The sequence below is a fragment of the Chiloscyllium plagiosum genome, unplaced genomic scaffold (assembly GCF_037043375.1).
Source record: "Chiloscyllium plagiosum isolate Xiang-an unplaced genomic scaffold, Cpla_swu_hap1 HiC_scaffold_25, whole genome shotgun sequence".
NCBI lineage: Eukaryota > Metazoa > Chordata > Chondrichthyes > Orectolobiformes > Hemiscylliidae > Chiloscyllium > Chiloscyllium plagiosum.
In genome coordinates this window covers 9,823,848-9,842,530 of record NW_028270163.1, presented here as the reverse complement: position 1 = coordinate 9,842,530, position 18,683 = coordinate 9,823,848, and the positions used below count along the sequence as shown (strand labels likewise).

The 18,683-nt window shown below is 42.7% G+C and overlaps 1 protein-coding gene across 8 annotated transcripts in view; it reads right to left on the bottom strand.

Moving 5' to 3' along the window:
• Positions 1–18,683, bottom strand: part of cacna1g (calcium voltage-gated channel subunit alpha1 G) — a 611,364-nt gene that overhangs the window by 308,879 nt on the left and 283,802 nt on the right. For all 8 annotated transcript variants that reach the window (XM_088000446.1, XM_088000447.1, XM_043714394.2 and 5 more), the window contains exon 2: positions 2,033–2,145. In XM_088000446.1, coding sequence (XP_087856572.1) covers positions 2,033–2,145 — 113 coding nt within the window. The remainder of the gene's footprint in view (positions 1–2,032; positions 2,146–18,683) is intronic.

Sequence of the window (18,683 nt, the reverse complement as noted above, 5' to 3'; positions counted from 1 at the left end):
CCTTGTACTAGGCTTCAGTGTCAGGTAGTCAAATGTGAGGTAAAACCAAACAGAGTGCAGTTCAACAAATTCAGGATAGAGCACACAGGAGGTGGATTCAGGAGTCCAGGTAACTCCTGCATTGCCAAGAAAACTGTTGAGAGCTCTGTGGTTGTTAGCAGATACAATTTTTTTTAATTTTCCACCATAACCAATATTGCTGTGAATTTTCTAAGTTTGCTATCCTTCACCAAGTTCACTTGGCATCCCCCCCCCCAGTTAAACTTCAATCCTGAAAGTCACACTTTTCCTGCATCTCCAAACCATAATGTTCCTGACTGGTGTTACCATCATCATCATTTCTGTTATAGTCTGCAACAAACTGAGACCAACCTTTGCGTTGCCATCCCTTCGAATTTATTGGTTGATGTCCTCCACTGACTATAGGACCCATTCCTCTTTACAATACTGTTTGTACTAATCGGGAAATCAGGATAAATTGTGAGCACAGTTGTATTCCTTTGTTGTTGTCTGATCACTCATTAGTTTTAATATGTGTGAACAGATATATCTGACGTATACAGATCTGAGCTTGTACTACTTATGTACAGACACTAACAGACTATATGTATGCTAATAGGGATAAAATGAAAATATAATGGCTTTCAAATACTTCATGGCTGCTTAACCTTTGAAGGGATGTACAAGGCTTTCAAAAGAGCTTTTCCAATTTATGTCAAAACTGTCTCTGATGAAAAAAATCTATTCACTGTTGATCTCATGGTTTGCATTTCAAATGCACTTGTTTTTAAAGTTCTGAAACATCAGTGTACGTGTTTTGCTGCATCAAAAAGGAAAGTTGTCTTCAATTATCAAACATCACCCTGTCTCTTCCCCAATACATTAACACTGATGGATCAACATGGCAGATGGGAGTAATTTTATTTTCTTGTCCAGAATCAGGCGTAATTCATCAATCCTAACTTTTGTCAATTTGCCTTGCCCATTATCCCTTTTGTCATTGAATAATGCCACCCTCTCACAGTCCATCCCTGTGAGAGGGTGGCATTATTCAGTCTCTGCACTTCTATTCATCTCTGTCAGCTCTGGGTTCAGCTAAAAGATCAATCCATCAGAATCATTCATTGTATCAATATTGGAAACTGTTCAGACAGCTTCATCTTGTGTAAACAAATATGTTGGCAGTGAAAACAAAAACTCTTCAAAGAAACAGTAGATTAATACAAGGTCAACCAAATCAGGTTTCCCCTCTCCTCTACATGTATAGAAACATTTCTTCCTGAGATCTAAGTGCATGATCTTTTCTTGGAGCTCAGCCCAGCATTCATAATAAGGACACAATCCAGCTGTATCACACAAGTGGGTTGCACTGTTTTCCTGCTACTGTGGTTTCTTATGGAGGTTTGTATGTAACACAGTTTGACTTGCAGCCACCATGTCATTAGAACCCTGCACCTCTGCTCCTGCATCTGTTGAGGTTTGAATTTTAAGGGTGGCAATGTGTTATAGATCACTCAGTGGGTTGAGTTGTTATGGAAACATGCAGCATTTTTAATGCATGGTGTAGTTTGAGAAGTGTTAGAGACTGCAGAGACTCCATCGTTCCTCTTACCACACACTGACCAGGAATCTCTTCTGGCTTTACCAACAGTGATTGGAGGTGTTGGATGCATCTTACATAGAACAGAGAACAATACTTCTGGAACCCTGGGGTTAAAGATTAACCTGTGAGGCTGTGTGATGAGTACACCTTTCTGGGCATCCCGATGTGCAGCTTGAACCATGTGCTTCTAGCTCAGTGACAGGGACACTACCCATTGTTCCATGAGACTTCCCTTGAGCTCTGGGCACATGCTCAGATTAGTTTATTGTGAGGGAGGAGCACATGGAGGAGTTCCAACTTCCTAAGATGCATCTCACAGTTAGCGAGGGGTGCCTTCGATCCCTCTAACCTTGCAGACATATCACCAACTGCCCCCATCCCTGAACATGTTCAGCATTTGTACCTGAGAGTGAAACAAAGAGAGCTCACCTGGAGAATTTTGCAGCGCTCCGAGTCACAAGTATTGTCTTCGCAGGGTTGGAACATTCCCAGGGTGACACAATTCAGTAAGATGACCAACATGCTCATCCGTTCGAACCATGTAATGGAGCGAGGAGTTAAGGAAACATCAAGACACAGACACAGCAACAGATTATCACAAAGACCCAGTAAGGAAACCATACATTCAAAGCTCTGAAGGTTTAGAGAAATGCTTCCCTGAACAAACAAGGCAGAAATCTGGGAGGATTAGGTCACTGTCCAGATTAACGCAACCATCCTTGACTGTAGTTTGTTGGACTGGCTGTGAAACGGAACCAATCCTGTCAGTTTTCCACCTGGCAAGCTAGTCCAAGTATTTCCTTCATTGATCTGAGTTTCAGTCAAGCGCTCTCATGCACTCAGAGAGAATACGTACTTACAAGGGTTTAGATGTTCCATTACAGTGAATTGATGCTTCAAAACAGGAACTAAGCTTGTATTAAAACACTTTAACACTGTGAGGAGAGAGTTTCTCAGTGAACAGTTTGCTCCTTCAGCCCTCTCCCCTCATTTTCTGCAGACGCTGGCTCTCAATAGATCACAATGGCATGGCAATTGGAATCTCACTCAGGTAGCATCTCACTTACCTCCTTCAGACAGCAGAATTATACAGCTATTTTACAAATCATGCAATAGATGTAAAGGCACATGCAGATTTGAAGGGGAGTTAGCTGGCTCTCTTTTCTCACGGCCATATTTCTGAAAGTCGGACATAGATTCCCATTGAATTGGTTCAAGTTGATGGGTCAAGTACCACAACTGTTTGCCACTGTCTTCTCCTGGATGGCTGATCAGACTGATCTCCTGCTCTTATTACTCACTATCAGAAACAAATTACAGGCTGACAACCAACTTGTTTGACCCCATAATAAACAAAGTCAATGAGTTCTGGAGTGGGATTTGAACCCAAGATTTCTGGCCCAGATGTATGGGTGCTACCCACAGTGAAACCTGACCTTGAAGCATGGGGTAAGGTGAAGAGACATGTGTCTGAGAAGTACCACGTCCAGTGACACTGGCATAATTCTGCATCAGACTCTCACCACCTTAGTCAACTGAGCTAACTAAACCCCACGCTAGAGATCAGGGTGAGTTGCTCATGTGTTGTGGAATTGCACAAGTTACATGTGACCAGGGATTGTCTGAACAGCCTCTTGAATGCTGAATTCTTAGATCAAAGGCATTTAGTGAGCTATCTAAGCTGAGTGGCACCAGTCCCTCAAGGAAACATCGCAGTCTCTTTCAGGTTGAGAATTCCTGCTATCTCACCCATGAAGAAGCAGGGATTTTCTTTTTCTGTGCATGACTTGGACAGTTGGCTGAAGCTGGTGGTGTTCACATGCCCTTGTACAACGGTTTTCCTGGGCAGTGGGGATTGTGGAGTTGGGAGCCCTTGTCACAACAGAACCCAATTCTGCCCTCAACAGATTATAACCAATAAAAGATACATTTAGGTCAGGTATGAGGAGGTTCTGCGTACAATGAATGACTAATGCACACAATGAGTCCACATGAAGGTGATATACTTGAATCATTTCAGAATGACTTCAGTTGGGCTCGTGATAAACTCCATTTCCCTTCCATCCAGGATACACCTACAGGTTGGAGTTGGATACTGAACTTTGGCACTGGGTTGGAGATAAGGCTCATGCTAATGAATGCTTTGAAGCTCCCATCGCTGTTTCAAATTAACCTGAATACATGCCCAGTGTTGTACTGTGCGATTATCATTTTTATTGGATCCCTTACACCTCTTGTCTGATTTCCTATGTCCTATTCCCATGGCAGGAGCCAACTAATATGCCCAAGTGGCTACTCCTCAGGCCTGACCCAATCATGTGAGTTCAAATGGGGTATTTCACCACTGAGGCATCACAAATTCACTGACGTGTCATGGTATAGAAGGAGATCATTCAGTCCATCGTACATGTACAAACGACTGACATTACCTAGTGTCAATCTCTTGCCTTTTCCCCTTGATAGAGTTGTTAAGAAGGCATATGGTGTGTTTGCTTTTATTGGTAGAGGGATTGAGTTTTGGAGCCACGAGGTCACGCTGCAGCTGTAGAATCTGTGGTGCGGCTGCACTTGGAGTATTGCGTACAGTTCTGGTCACCGCATTATAGGAAGGATGTGGAAGCTTTGGAAAGGGTTCAGAGGAGATTTACTAGGATGTTGCCTGGTATGGAGGGAAGGTCTTATGAGGAAGGGTTGAGGGACTAGACGGTGTTTTCGTTAGAGAGAAGGCGGTTGAGAGGTGACTAAATTGAGGTGACACACATGATAATCAGAGGGTTAGATTGGATGGACAGTGAGAGCCTTTTTCCTCAGATGGTGATGGCTAGCATGAGGGGACATAGCTTTAAATTAGACATCGGACAGATGTCAGAAGTAGTTTCTTTACACAGAGAGTAGTAGTGGGGTGGAATGCACTGCCTGCAACAGTAGTAGTTTTCTTTATGCCATGCCACTGAGCTCTCTATCTCTTTCCCATACTCTGTTTCATCATTGTTTGAGTTTAGGATTGAAGTAGCTAACCTAAGGGCATTTAAATCATCATTGGATAAACACATAGTTGAAAGTGGAATAGGGGGCAGATTGGTTTCACAGGTTGGCGCAACATTGAGGGCTGAAGGGCCTGTACTGTGCTGTAATGTTCTTTGGTCTATGTTCTAGCAAACTATTTCTATCCAAATGACCATCCAATGACCTCCTGAGTGCCACCATTGAATCTGCCCCCACCAGTTCTCTAGGCATTCCATTCCATACTACTCACTCTGAAAAAGATTTTCCAATGTCATCTGCTTTGTTTGTACATTATTTTAAATCTATGTTCTCTTGTTTTTGTTCCTTTAACAAGCAGAAACAGTTTCTGCCTATCTACTCTATCCAGTTCACTTATGGTTTTGAAAACTTCAATCAAATCTGCTCTCAGCTACAGGGAGAGCAGTCCTGGAGCCATTCTTGTAAATCACTTCTGCTCTCCCTCCAACACATTCACATCTTGCCTATAAAAGAACATAGAACATAGAACAATACAGCACAGAACAGGCCCTTTGGCCCACGATGTTGTACCGAACATTTGTCCTAGCTTAAGCACCCATCCATGTACCTATCCAATTGCCGCTTAAAGGTCGCCAATGATTCTGACTCTGCCACTCCCACAGGCAGCGCATTCCATGCCCCCACCACTCTCTGGGTAAAGAACCTACCCCTGACATCCCCCCTATACCTTCCACCCTTCACCTTAAATTTATGTCCCCTTGTAACACTCTGTTGTACCCGGGGAAAAAATTTCTGACTGTCTACTCTATCTATTCCTCTGATCAACTTATAAACCTCTATCAAGTCACCCCTCATCCTTCGCTGTTCCAATGAGAAAAAGCCTAGCACTCTCAACCTATCCTCGTACGACCTATTCTCCATTCCAGGCAACATCCTGGTAAATCTTCTCTGCACCCTCTCCAAAGCTTCCACATCTTTCCTAAAGTGAGGCGACCAGAACTGCACACAGTACTCCAAATGTGGCCTAACCAAGGTCCTGTACAGCAGCAACATCACTTCCTTGATGTTGGAAGTGGCGCATACAACTGTACGCAGTATTCCAGGTGATGTCTGACAAATGTCTTATACAAGTTCAACATCACTTCCTTGTTGTTGCACTCTGTGTGCCAATTAATAAAGCCAAGGACACTATGTGAGGTTAGCTACTTCAGTCTGAAACTCAAACAATGATGAAACAGAGTACAGGAAGGAGATAGAGAGCTGAGTGAAATGGTGTGAACAAAACAACCTCTCCCTCAATGTCAATAAAACAAAGGAGTTGGTCATTGACTTCAGGAAGCAGAGTGGAGGACACGCCCCTGTCTAAGGTGGAGGTGGTCAAGAACTTCAAGCTCCTTGGAGTAAATGTCACCAATGATCTATCCTGGTTCATCCACATGGATGTAACTGTCAAGAAAGTATAACAGCACCTCTACTTCCTCAGAAGGCTAAGGAAATTCAGCATGTCCACAATAAATCCTACCAATTTTTAGATGCACCATAGAAAGCATCATATCCAGATGTATCACACCTTGGTACCACTCTGAAATTACAGAGAGTTGTGAACTCAGCCCATTATATAACCAGAATTCCTTCCATTGACTCTGTCTATACTTCCTGCTGCCTCAGGGAAACAGCCAACATCATCAAAGATCTTTACCTACCCCAGTTATATTCTCTTCCACCTTCTTCCATCAGGCTGAAGTTACATAAGTTTGAAAACACATCTCAAAAGATTCAAGAACAGCTTCTTCCCCGCTGTTATCAGATTTATGAACAGATCTCTCAAAAATGAGAAATTATGTTTCTCTACACCTTTGCTGTAGCTATAATACTATATTCTGCATTCTGTTCTATTACCCTAATGTTGTTGTGTAACCTAGATAGCACGCAAGACAATACTTTTTACTGTAACTCGATACATGCAACAATCATAAATCAAATCAAATCAAAGTCTACATGAGCACAGTCTCAGTTTCTCCTCTTGTCTTGTGTTGCTTTCCTGATGCCTCTGTGGTGGGCAAGGCTTCCTGCCAACATCATGTCAATGAGCGTGTAAAATAACCCCTCAAATATTGTCAGAAACATTCTCCTGAAACATTCATTCTGTTTTCCTCCACAGACCTGCTACCCAGCTGACTGAGCATGCCCAACAATCATCTCTGCTTTTTTCAGCCTCCCAGCTTCTGCAGTGTTTTGCTTGTATGGGATGTTCAGCTTTAAAGCAACCAAAATGCCCAGCCATTAGACTTTCAAAGTCTAACGAATGACAGCCTGTTCCTCCGAGCTGACAAATCTCCATTCTTAATAACAGGAAATAGATAAAGAAAATCATTTTGACAGATTAACTGATAAATAAATACAGAGCAATTGCAACGAGATTGTTATAATTGCCATCCAGCTGTCTGTTACTGTGAGTTCTGCTGACAAAACCAGATATACAACAGGTTAGGATCCTTGTTGGTAATTCCTCTTTGTGAAGGCTGGTTTCTATGTCTGCAACCAACCCACACTGATGTGAATTTGGCAGGGAAAATTGCTCTGGTGAGTGCTCACCACTTTTGTCCCCCGCATAAACAGTCAGATGGCATAAGATTAAATAAAGAAAGAAGGAACTTGCATTTACATGGCACCTTTTACTATTGGACTGTTCCAAAACATTTCCACAGATGGCTAACTACTTTTGAAATGTGGTCACTGTTGCAGGGTAGGAAATACAATTTGCATTCTCAAACCCCCACAAACAGGAGTAAGAAAAATTAACTGCTCCTCAGTGGTATTGGTTTGAGGCATAAATATCAAACAGGACACAAGTGAGTGCTCTTTGAAAAGGTGAATCCACCTGAGAGGGCAAGCAGACATTCACAATTTAACGCCCCATGTGAGTAGCAGTGTGGCACTCCTTCAGTACTGTACTAGAATGCCAGCCTGCATGATACACTAATGTTCCAACAGCAGGCTGGAATCTACAACCCTCTGAATCAGAGTCAAGTGCACAACTGAGCCCTGTTTTTACATTAAACAATCCAGCATGACAGTACTTGATTTTGAATACCCTTTACATTCTCTCGAGCTCAAGGTGAGCATCACAGAGCCCCTTGAGTGTATTTGGCTCTGAGTTTAGCTACACACTCCAGATAGAAATGTGGAGTTGAAACTATTACCATCAAGCAAGAAGGGATAAACCAGCACCCTTTCCTATTTTTTGTCAACCTCCTCAATGGGTCACAACAAAGATTTAAGTTATTTCTAGCTCAAGGTTGTAAGTCCCTCCAGTTAAAATGCAGATTAGATTAGATTCCCTACAGTATGGAAACAGGCCCTTTGACCCAACAAGTCCACACTGACTCTCCAAAGATTAACCCATCCTACCCTATATTTACCCCTGACTAATGCATCTTACATTATGGGCAATTTAGCATGGCCAATTCACCTAACCTGCACATCTTTGAATTGTGGGAGGAAACTGGAGCACCTGAAGAAACCCAGACAGACACAGGGAGAATGTGCAAACTCCACACAGACAGTCACCCGAGGCTGGAATCGAACCCGGGTCCCTGGTGCTGTGAGGCAACAGTGCTAACCACTGAGTCACCGTGTGGCCCGCTGTAGTTACCTATTTTTACTGTAAACAATAGGCTAATCACAGGTTTCCTTGAGTTAAAGAGCAAATGCAATAAATGCAACATGAAGCATACAGCTTTCATACACACATAGTCATGATTTGGAGATGCCGGTGTTGGACTGGGGCGTACAAAGTTAAAAATCACACAACACCAGGAGCGAAAGCTAATGTGCTTCCAATTAAACCTGTTGGACTATAACCTGGTGTTGTGTGATTTTTAACTTTATACACACATAGGGTTGAGATTCCAGTATAAAGGAAGACAAAAGAATCAGCAGTTTTAAATTGTTTGGGTGTCTCTCAGGCATGAAGTTTTAACGACTGATTGATTAGTTTCGTGGATGATGCCAGTCATCACAAATATTGCAGTCACCTTCTGGGTCTTTAGATCTCTTCCAGTCAGTGATATCAAACTGAGCACTTCTCTGCTTGGAATTAAGAGAGAGAGAGAGAGAGAGAGAATATTTCTTAGTCGGTGTTCAGTTCTTCCTTATTTATTCTATCTCATTTGGTCTGCCAAATAAAAACCTCCTTGAAAAAGGATTTAGCTGCTGAGATTATAGTTTCCACACTTGGTAACTGTAGGGAGGTGTTTCATCTCCAATATGTAGAGATTCTCACAATGGTGTAAAGGAAAAAAAAAACGAGGAGGAAATTTTCACCTGCTCTTTGGGAAAATATTAATTTCGGGTCAGACTGTCTTTGGTTTAATCCACATCTGTTTCATGAAACTTGGCCAAACTGTATGAATCAAATGCTCCCTGTGATGGTTTAAAATATGCATGTTTTTGCCCTTTTATAAAACTATTTCTTGCCATGAATACTCCAGGTTTTAAACTGACTGATGGAATTCAAAAATAAATAGCCCAGATTTTATATCATCTTAACAAGATCACCCACCATTCAATTAGCTGTGATCTTATTGAATGGGAGAGTATGCTTGAAGGGCTGAACAGTCTATTCCTACACCTAATTCCTATGTTCTTATGTAGATAGCTGTCTCTCTGCAAAGGTAACATGCATAGCTCAGCTCTAGGTTAGAGGATTTTTAAATGCTGCAAACTAGTGAGCAAAAGAAGCTCAGCTACAATTATATAAGTCACCGAGTCATGGTTAGAGTTTATGTATCTGTCTTCTTTGCCATTCTAATGCCTTGCCTTCTCCTGGCATTACTGCTTCATGAGGCATTCTCACGGGTGCCAGTATCTTCTGACCCCCTCTCTGGTTATTTTGATGTAACTTTAACCTCATCAATTAAGTGGGGAATGGGCCCTTTCCAATCAGTCAGTAGTTTTGCATCACACTCAATTTTCACTTCTGCTGATATTGATGCAGTATAAATAAGCATGATGTCACATAGGCATAAACCAAGCTAACTTGTCCATAGTGTCCGGGGATGTGCAGACGAGGTGGGTTAGCTATGGGGAATGCAGAGTTATAGTTATAGGGTGGGGGGAGGGAGCTCTTTGGAGGGTCGGTGTGGACATGATGGACCAAATGACCTGCTTCCACACTTTGGGGATTCTATGGTTCTTTAATGCTATGAATTAATAAATAAACAGTAGAAATAAAAGAAGCAGAGTTAAAAGGAAAGAAAAACATCCAGATCTTAAAGTCCCATCTCAATAAAGGTATATGGAATAGCTAAGCGCAATTGCTGCACGACAGACAGGAGGAGGCAGTTAGCTTAGCCCATTCGTGGGACCTTGCTGGCCTCTAAATCCTAATCTCAGTAGTACACTTTGATCACGGAGGGATCACTGCAGAGTTGGTCCAGTGGATGTGAGATTTACCCAAATACAAAGGGGTGATTTCATAACAGCTTATTAAAAGATCCCAGTTTAAATATAAGCTAAATTAGCAGAAAGGGACATGATTGGAAGAAGCAAAAATGGCCTTTAGTAGAGTGATATACTCTTCTTGTCGAATGTGGGCGTTCAGAGAGAGTTTACGTGTTACTGAGGATTATATCTGCAATAGGTTGCGAATCCTATCAGATCGAATGGATCGGTTGGAGAGACAGCTAGAGGCAATGGGGAGTTTACAAGAGCAAGAGGATGTCATGGATGGCATTAAAAGGAAGGGAGAAAAGTTGCAGATACAGTCACATAGATGTGTTAGCTCCAGGAAAGGTAAGAGGGGTAGGCAGCTACTGCAGGAGTATTCTGTGGCAATCCCCATTTCAAACAGGTATGCTGTTTTGGAAAATGTAGGGGGTGATGGATTCTCAGGGGAATGTAGCATGAACAGTCAAGTTTCTGGTATTGAATTTGGCTCTAATGCAATGAGGGGTACGTCTGGTTCCAAGAAATCAATTGTATTAGGGGAATCTCTAGTCCGAGGCACAGATAGACATTTCTGTGGCCAATAGCAAAAAATCAGAATGGTGTGTTGCCACCCTGGTGCCAGGATCAAATTTATCTCAGAGAGGGTACAGAATGTTCTCAAGGAGGAGAGGGCCCAGCAGGAGGCCATTGTGCACATTGGCACCAATGACATAGGAAGGAAAAAGGATGAGATTCTGAAGGGAGATTACAGAGAGTTAGGCAGGAATTTAAAAAGGAGGTCCTCGAGGGTGGTAATATCTGGATTACTCCTGGTGCTATGAGCTAGTGAGGGTAGGAATAAGAGGATAGAGTAGATGAATGCATGGGTGAGGAGCTGGTGCATGGGAGAAGGATTCACGTTTTGGATCATTGGGATCTCTTCTGGAATACAAGTGGCCTGTACAAGAAGGACGGATTGCACCTGAATTAGAAGGGGACTAATATATTGGTGGGGAGATTTGCTAGAGCTGCTCTGGAGGATTTAAACTATTAAGGTGGGGAGTAGGGAGGTGGGTGGGGGTGGGACCCAGGGAGATAGTGAGGAAAGAGGTCAATCTGAGACTGGTACAGTTGAGAAAAGAAGCGAGTCAAACAGTCAGGGCAGGCAGGGACAAAGCAGAGAATAAGGTAGGACTGATAAATTAAACTGCATTTATTTCAATGCAAGAGGCCTAACAGGGAAGGCAGATGAACCCGGGGCATGGTTAGGAACATGGGACTGGGATATCATAGCAATTACGGAAACATGGCTCAGGGATGGGCAGGACTAGCAGCTTTATGTTCCAGAATACAAATGCTACAGGAAGGACGGAAAGGGAGGCAAGAGAGGAGGGGGGGGTGGTTGGCGTTTTTGATAAGGGATAGCATTACAGCTGTGCTGAGGGAGGATATTCCTGGAAATACATCCAGGGAAGTTATTTGGGTGGAACTGAGAAATAAGAAAGGGATGATCACCTTATTGGGATTGTATTATACACCCCCCAATAGTCAGAGGGAAATTGAGAAACAAAGTTGGAAGGAGATCTCGGTTATCTGTAAGAATAACAGGGTGGTTATGGTAGGGGATTTTAACTTTCCAAACATAGACTGGGACTGCCATAGTGTTAATAGTTTGGATGGAGAAGTATTTGTTAAGTGTGTACAAGACAATTTTCTGATTCAGTATGTGGATGTACCTACTAGAGAAGGTGCAAAACTTGACCTACTCTTGGGGAATAAGGCAGGTACAGAATGTCGGGAAATAGATAGTGACAGCTTGAAAAATGTCCACATTACGGAGGAGGAAGTGCTGGATGTCTTGAAATGCATAAAAGTGAATAAATCCTCAAGACTTGATCAGGTGTACCCTAGAACTCTGTGGGAAGCTAGAGAAGTGATTGCTGGGCCCCTTGCTGAGATATTTGTATCATCGATAATCACAGGTGAGGTGCCGGAAGATTGGAGGTTGGCTAACATGGTGCCACTATTTAAGAAAGGTGGTAAGCACAAGCCAGGGAACTATAGACCAGTGAGCCTGACGTCAGTGGTGGCAAGTTGTTGGAGGGAATCCTGAGGGACAGGATGTACATGTATTTGTGCGTGGGAAATCATGTCTCACAAAGTTGATAAAATTTTTTGAAGAAGAAACAAAGAGGATTGATGAGGGTAGAGCGGTGGATGTGATCTATATGGACTTCAGTAAGGTGTTCGATAAGGTTCCCCATGGGAGACTGATTAGCAAGGTTAGATCTCATGGAATACAGGGAGAACTAGCCATTTGGATACATAACTGGCTCAAAGGTAGATGACAGAGGGTGGTTGTGGAGGGTTGTTTTTCAGACTGGAGGCCTGTGACCACAAGGATCGGTGCTGGGTCCACTACTTTTCGTCATTTATATAAATGATTTGGATGTGAGCACAAGAGGTATGGTTAGTATGTTTGTAGATGACACCAAAATTGGAGGTGTAGTGGACAGCGAAGTAGGTTATCTCAGATTACAGTGGGATCTTGATCAGATGGGCCAATGGGCTGAGAAGTGGCAGATGGAGTTTAATTTAGATAAATGCGTGATGCTCCATTTTGGGAAAGCAAATCTTAGCAGGATTTATACATTTAATGGTAAGATCCTGGGCAGTGTTGCTGAACAAAGAGACCTTGGAGTGCAGATTCATAGCTCCTTGAAAGTGAAGTCGCAGGTAGGTAGGATAGTGAAGAAGGCGTTTGGTATGCTTTTCTTTATTGGTCAGAGTATTGAGTACAGGAGACATGTTCAAGGGAGGTCATGTTGCAGCTGTACAAGACATTGGTTAGGCCACTTTTGGAATATTGCGTGCAAATCTGGTCTCCTTCCTATTGGAAGGATGCTGTGAAACTTGAAAGGGTTCAGAAAAGATTTACAAGAATGTTGCCAGGGTTGGAGGATTTGAACTATAGAGAGAGGCTGTTTTCCCTGGAGTGTTGGAGGCTGAGGGGTGACCTTATAGAGGTTTATGAAATCATGAGGGGAATGGATAGGATAAATAGACAAAGTCCTTCCCCTGGGGTCAGGGAATCCAGAACAAGATGGCATAAGTTTAGGGTGAAAGGGGAGAAATATAAAAGAGATCTAAGGGGCAACTTTTTTACACAGAGGGAATGAGGTACATGTATGGAATGAGCTGCTAGAGGAAGTGGTGGAGGCTAGTATGATTGCAACATTTAAAAGGTATTTGGATGGGTATATGAATAGGAAGGGTTTAGAGGGATATGGGCCGGGTGCTGGCAGGTGGGACCAGATTGGGTTGGGATATCTGGTCGGCATGGATGAGTTGGACCGAAGGGTCTGTTTCCGTGCTGTACATCTCTATCACTCTAACTTATGTGAACGCAACTTTGGTCCGGGATTAAACAAAGCATGGGGAAGCACAGGGATATCAATCCCTGTGGATAGTGAGAATAGTTTCTTCAGAAAAGGTTACATTGGACCCATCCATGGATGAAGCTGCCCTCTGCAGCTGGAGGAGACAGGTTCTGCTCTCTTTATCCTACTTACGAGCACGTTTTTGTTAGACTAAAGCCAGCCTGGATTACTTTCAACCATTTCTTCCTGACCAGAATGATCTTTCTGTCATTTGTGATAGTTGTTTGTCTTTTCCTGACATTGACTCAGATAGTTGATTCGCATATTGATCAGGATCGAGTCTGCACTTTATCAGGCTTTAGAAATGTCTTCTTTTGGGGCCTGTGTTTGTGTATGGCTTCCGCAGAGATAACAGACTTACATTATCCTACATTAGCAGCCTGCTGTTGGTAGTTTCTTAGTAACAGGGAGAGCAATTTCTATAATAATCAATTAATTTTATAAGGTTTTTATCAGGTTATTAGAAAGCTGTTTGTTTATCATCTTGACAATCTGATGGTCTGACATAATAAATACCCTTATAGAGGCTGATTTTTAATCTATTGATATGTGCTTCACTCAAGGACTGAAAATATCCATCCACCTCAATATTTCTAAATGAAAATATGTATGATACACTGATTGAATCCAGCCATATATTCTGATAGAAAAGTCTGACAAAGGATGCACCTTTGCTTATTGTTATGCAACTGCTTTAAAAATCTATAATGAAAGTCCATTTTACGCCTGCCAGCAGAGAGGGTCACATTGTGACTGATCAATGCTACACAGCACGGTGTCAAGTCGATTGATCTGATTGAGTTCCATTCAGCCTGATGCACTATATTCAAAATGTGTAGCAATGGACTGGCTATGGAGCTTGGGCAGCAGCCCGTCAATTCAAATCCTGCCATGGCAAAGTGTGAACCGGGCTCAGTAAATCAGAACCAGCACCAAGACATCGTCATGGCAACCCCACACATTTACAGATGCCCTTCAGGCAAGGGAGACTGCTATCCTTGCTCATGCCAGCTTGAGTGAGGCTCTAATCCAATCTCACATATTTCCTACTGAGCAAGCCACTCAGGTGTAACACCATCGCTTCAAAGGATCTTCCACGTTAGTGCATCGCAGGAAGGGCAATCACTGGGGCCTTTCCAACCACATTCAAATCCCAAGAACAAACAGCCTAACAGTGTGGTATGGGACTGAGCCTCCATCTTGTTGCAGACAGCATGTCGCTCCAGTCTGGTGCTAACCTGGTAAAATGTTAATCTTGTTAAATACGTTGCTCATCCATCCATCACATTTGTTGGTAATAATGTGTAGAATGAGAAGTACTTGGGAAATGAAATGTCAGAAAGATAATTCCAATAGAGGAAAACATTATGAAGATTCAAATAAGACACAAACATCCTGTTCTCTTCCAGAGAAATCATGAAATTTTCTTCCCCTACTGCTTCCCTGTTCACTGACTTACACAGGCTTCTGGTGTCAAATAATGGGAAAATTCTCATCTGTGTATTCACCTTCCTCCAAGGTCTCACTTTTCCCTCTTTCTATAATCTCCTCCAGCCCCACTAATCCTCCAGCAGACTTGTACACCTCTGAATAAAGCCTCTTGACTATCTCGGATTTTAATCTCTCCACCATTTGTGACTGCACTTTCAATTCCTTGGATCCCAAGCTCTGGCATTGCTCCCTGGCACCTCTCAATTTTGCTTTGCTCCGTTCAGACATGCTGTTACACCCACCTCTCTGTCCCAGCTTTTAGTGATCTGGCCTAATATCTCCTTATGTGGCTGGGGCTTAGATTTCCTTTTATCTTTGTTCTGTGAAGCTCCTCAGGATATTTTCTTGTTGCTGAAAACGCTTTGTATTGGGATCTGGTTCTCCTCAGAATATTTATAACTCTGGTCAGCCTGACACAAATAAATCTCGGTTCCAAATTCAACTTGAACTCCAGCCATGGACATTGTACCTTCAACTAGGTCAGAATTCTGGAGCTGTCCATCCAACTTCATTGGAGAAGCAGTACCACTAGCAATACTCTTATCCCAAAGAATATGAAGATAAACTCTTAACTGTTCCACTGTTATTAAAAGCCTCCCCCACTCATACTACTTTTGTACTGTAGGCTTCAGTCTGCTTAAGCACTCCCTGGAGATTTTTTCAGGGAATGGGCAGTAATTACTGACTTAAAGAAGAAGATCATATTTCAAAGAGACAGTGTTTACACATAGCACAGAGTTGTACTATGGTTTTAAATCTCTCTGATCCCATTTTAGGGTAAACACTTGTCTGTGTAAATCCCCATTTCACTGCAGCTCTTGAGATAATTCAAAACCCTCCCCAGCTCTGCACAAACACAACAGACACTACAATCAGTCACCCTTGATGTTCTTTCAAACAAGCCATCTCAGTGAAGAAGGCTATCTAAGATTACAAAGGGATTGTGATCAATTGGGCCAATGGGTTGAGGAGTAGCAAATGGGGTTTCATTTGGATAAATGATAAGTATTGCATTTTGGTAAAACAGACAAGGGCAGGACTTATATGTTAATGGTAGGGCCTGCGTATTGAAAGTGGTATCACAGATAGACAGGGTGGTGAAGAAGGTGTTTGGCATGCTTGCTTTCATTGCTTAGATCTTTGAGTATAGAAATTGGGATGACATGAAAGACCCTCCTTCTCCACCCTTGCCTGAGGTATGATGATCGTCAAGTTGAACTCATCACCTCTTTCTAATGAGACAGCAGCCCTGTAGTCTGGTAAGACTATGGCAACTTGAAAATAAAGTAAGTAAAGCAAATAACGTACTTTTTGAAGTGTACTTACTGTCATAGTATGGGAAACATACCAACCGGAATGTGCACAGCAAATCTCCACAAACAACAGTTTCAATGTTGGATCACTTTTGTGAAGTTGATTGAAGGAAATTTATTGGTCACCAGGCATAACTCATCTGTTCCTCAAAATAGTGCTGTGGCATCTAAAACATCAAGCCAAGCCGGCAGATGGACCTTTGTTTAACATCTCATCCAAAGGATAACATTGCAACTCTTCCTCAGTATTCAATGGAGAGTTGGCCTTCATTTCTTGCACACCCTCACGTAAACCCTGAACCAGAAATGCTCCAATTCAGAGACAAAAGTGTTACCAAGTGAGATAGAGCTGACAGTTTTGATCAATTTGGTAGATTTATAGATCAATAGAAAAGTAGAAAAGAGGATTTTGTTGTTTTTAATCATATAATGGGATGTTGGCAGTGCTAACAAGATCAGACTATGTTGCCCTAATTTCCCCATGAGGTTATTTCAGAGCATAGTTAAGAATTAACAATGTTGCTGTGGGTCTGGAGTCATGTAGGCTAGCCTAAGTAAGGATGGCAGTTTCCTTCTATGAAGGGCATTAGTGAAGCAGATGGGTTTTTTTCAATGATAGATGATGGTTTCATAGTCACAATTACTGAGACTAGCTTTCAATTCCCGATTTTCTTCAATTGAATCAAAATTTCAACTGATGTCATGGTGGGGTTTGCTTTGAGTCTCTGGGTTACTAGTCCAGTGACATTACCAGGAGAAAGGGAGGACTGCAGATGCTGGAGATCAGAGTTGAGAGTATGGTGCTGGAAAAGCACAGCAAGTCAGGCAGCATGCTAATGAAGAACTTATGTTCGAAACGTCGACTCTCCTGCTTCTTGGATGCTGCCTGACCGGCTGTGCTTTTCCAGCACCACACTCAGTGACATTACCAATACGTCACCATTCTCACTGATTCCAATTTGGCAAGATTGGAACTCAGTTCCACAGTCGGGAAGATTTGAATGCACTGCATCATCAAGCCCCAGCGTAAATCTCCTCCAAACAATCAAGCAAAGCTGAAGACCCTTCAGGTTTGTTGAAGGAACCTCAGTCCAGGTCTGGGAGATTGGTGAGAGTCACGGTTTAGAACGCTTTATTCTGCTCTGCTACAGTCCCTTCAAACTCGTGAACAAAGATACAGCTACAATCCTGCAGATCGCAGGACAAGTTAAAAACTAAGTGGCAAGAACAAGAAGTACCATTTTCAAAGTCTAGACTCCTAATGTATTATGGATTAAATATGAGTAAATCCTTTGTGAGAATCAAGTGGTGTTATTTATGACCCTGCTGAGTGCTTATGAGTTTGATGACTCATCTGGGCTTTACTTTTTCCATTCCTATTTTTCTTTTTGTCTCCTGGTTTCTGAAGAAAAATCAATCTGAGGAGCAATTGATTCAAAATACTGGAAGCGGCTTATAGTCCGCAGTAATTTCACGAACAAGCACGATTGCCTGTAGAGGCTGCAAAGTAACTTTTTTATTATTTGTTCAAGGAATGTGGGCATTGCTGGATGGGCCACTGTTCCAGCTGGTCCCTTTTTGCCCTTGAGAAGGTGATGGTGAGCTGCCTTCTTCAACCACCGCAGTCTCTAAGGTACAGGGACACAGACAGTCCTGTTAGGGAGGGGGGTTCCAGGATTTTGACCCAAGTGACAGTGAGGGAATGGAGATGTATTTTCAAGCCAGGATGGTGAGTGGCTTGGAGGGGAACTTGCAAGTGATGGTATACCCATGTATCTGCTGCCCTTGAACATCTATATGGTAGTGGTTGAGGGCTTACAGGGCGTTAGTAGAAGAGTGTTGGTGAGGTTCTGCAGTGTATTTATAGCTCTCACTATGCAACAGTGGTGAAGGGAGTAGGTTGTTGAAAGTTTTGGATGGAGGGCCAATCAAGTGGGCTGCTTTGTTCTGGATAATGCCAAGTTTCTTGAGTGCTGTTGGAGTTGCACTCATTCAGGCAAATGGGGAGTATTCCATCACACTCCTGACTTATGGCCTTGGAAATGGTGGACAGCCTTTGGGAAGACAGGAAATCAGTTAATCATTGCTGAATTCTGAGCCTCTGTCCTGTAGCCACCAAATTTATATGGTGAGCTTGGTTCGGTTTCTGGTCAATGGTGCTCTATGGGAGATTTAATGATGGCAATGCCATTGAATGTCAAGGAGTGACAGATTCTCCCTCTATTCGAGATGGTCACTGCCTGGCACTTGTGTAGTGTTGGTGTTACTTATCACTTGTCAGCCCAAGTCTGGATGTTGTACCTTGCTGCATGTAGTCACAGACTGCTTTAGGATCTGAGGAGTTGTGAATAATGCTGAACATTATGCAATCATCAGTGGGTGTTGCCAGTTCTGAGGCACTCTTATTTACCTCAGGGGTGC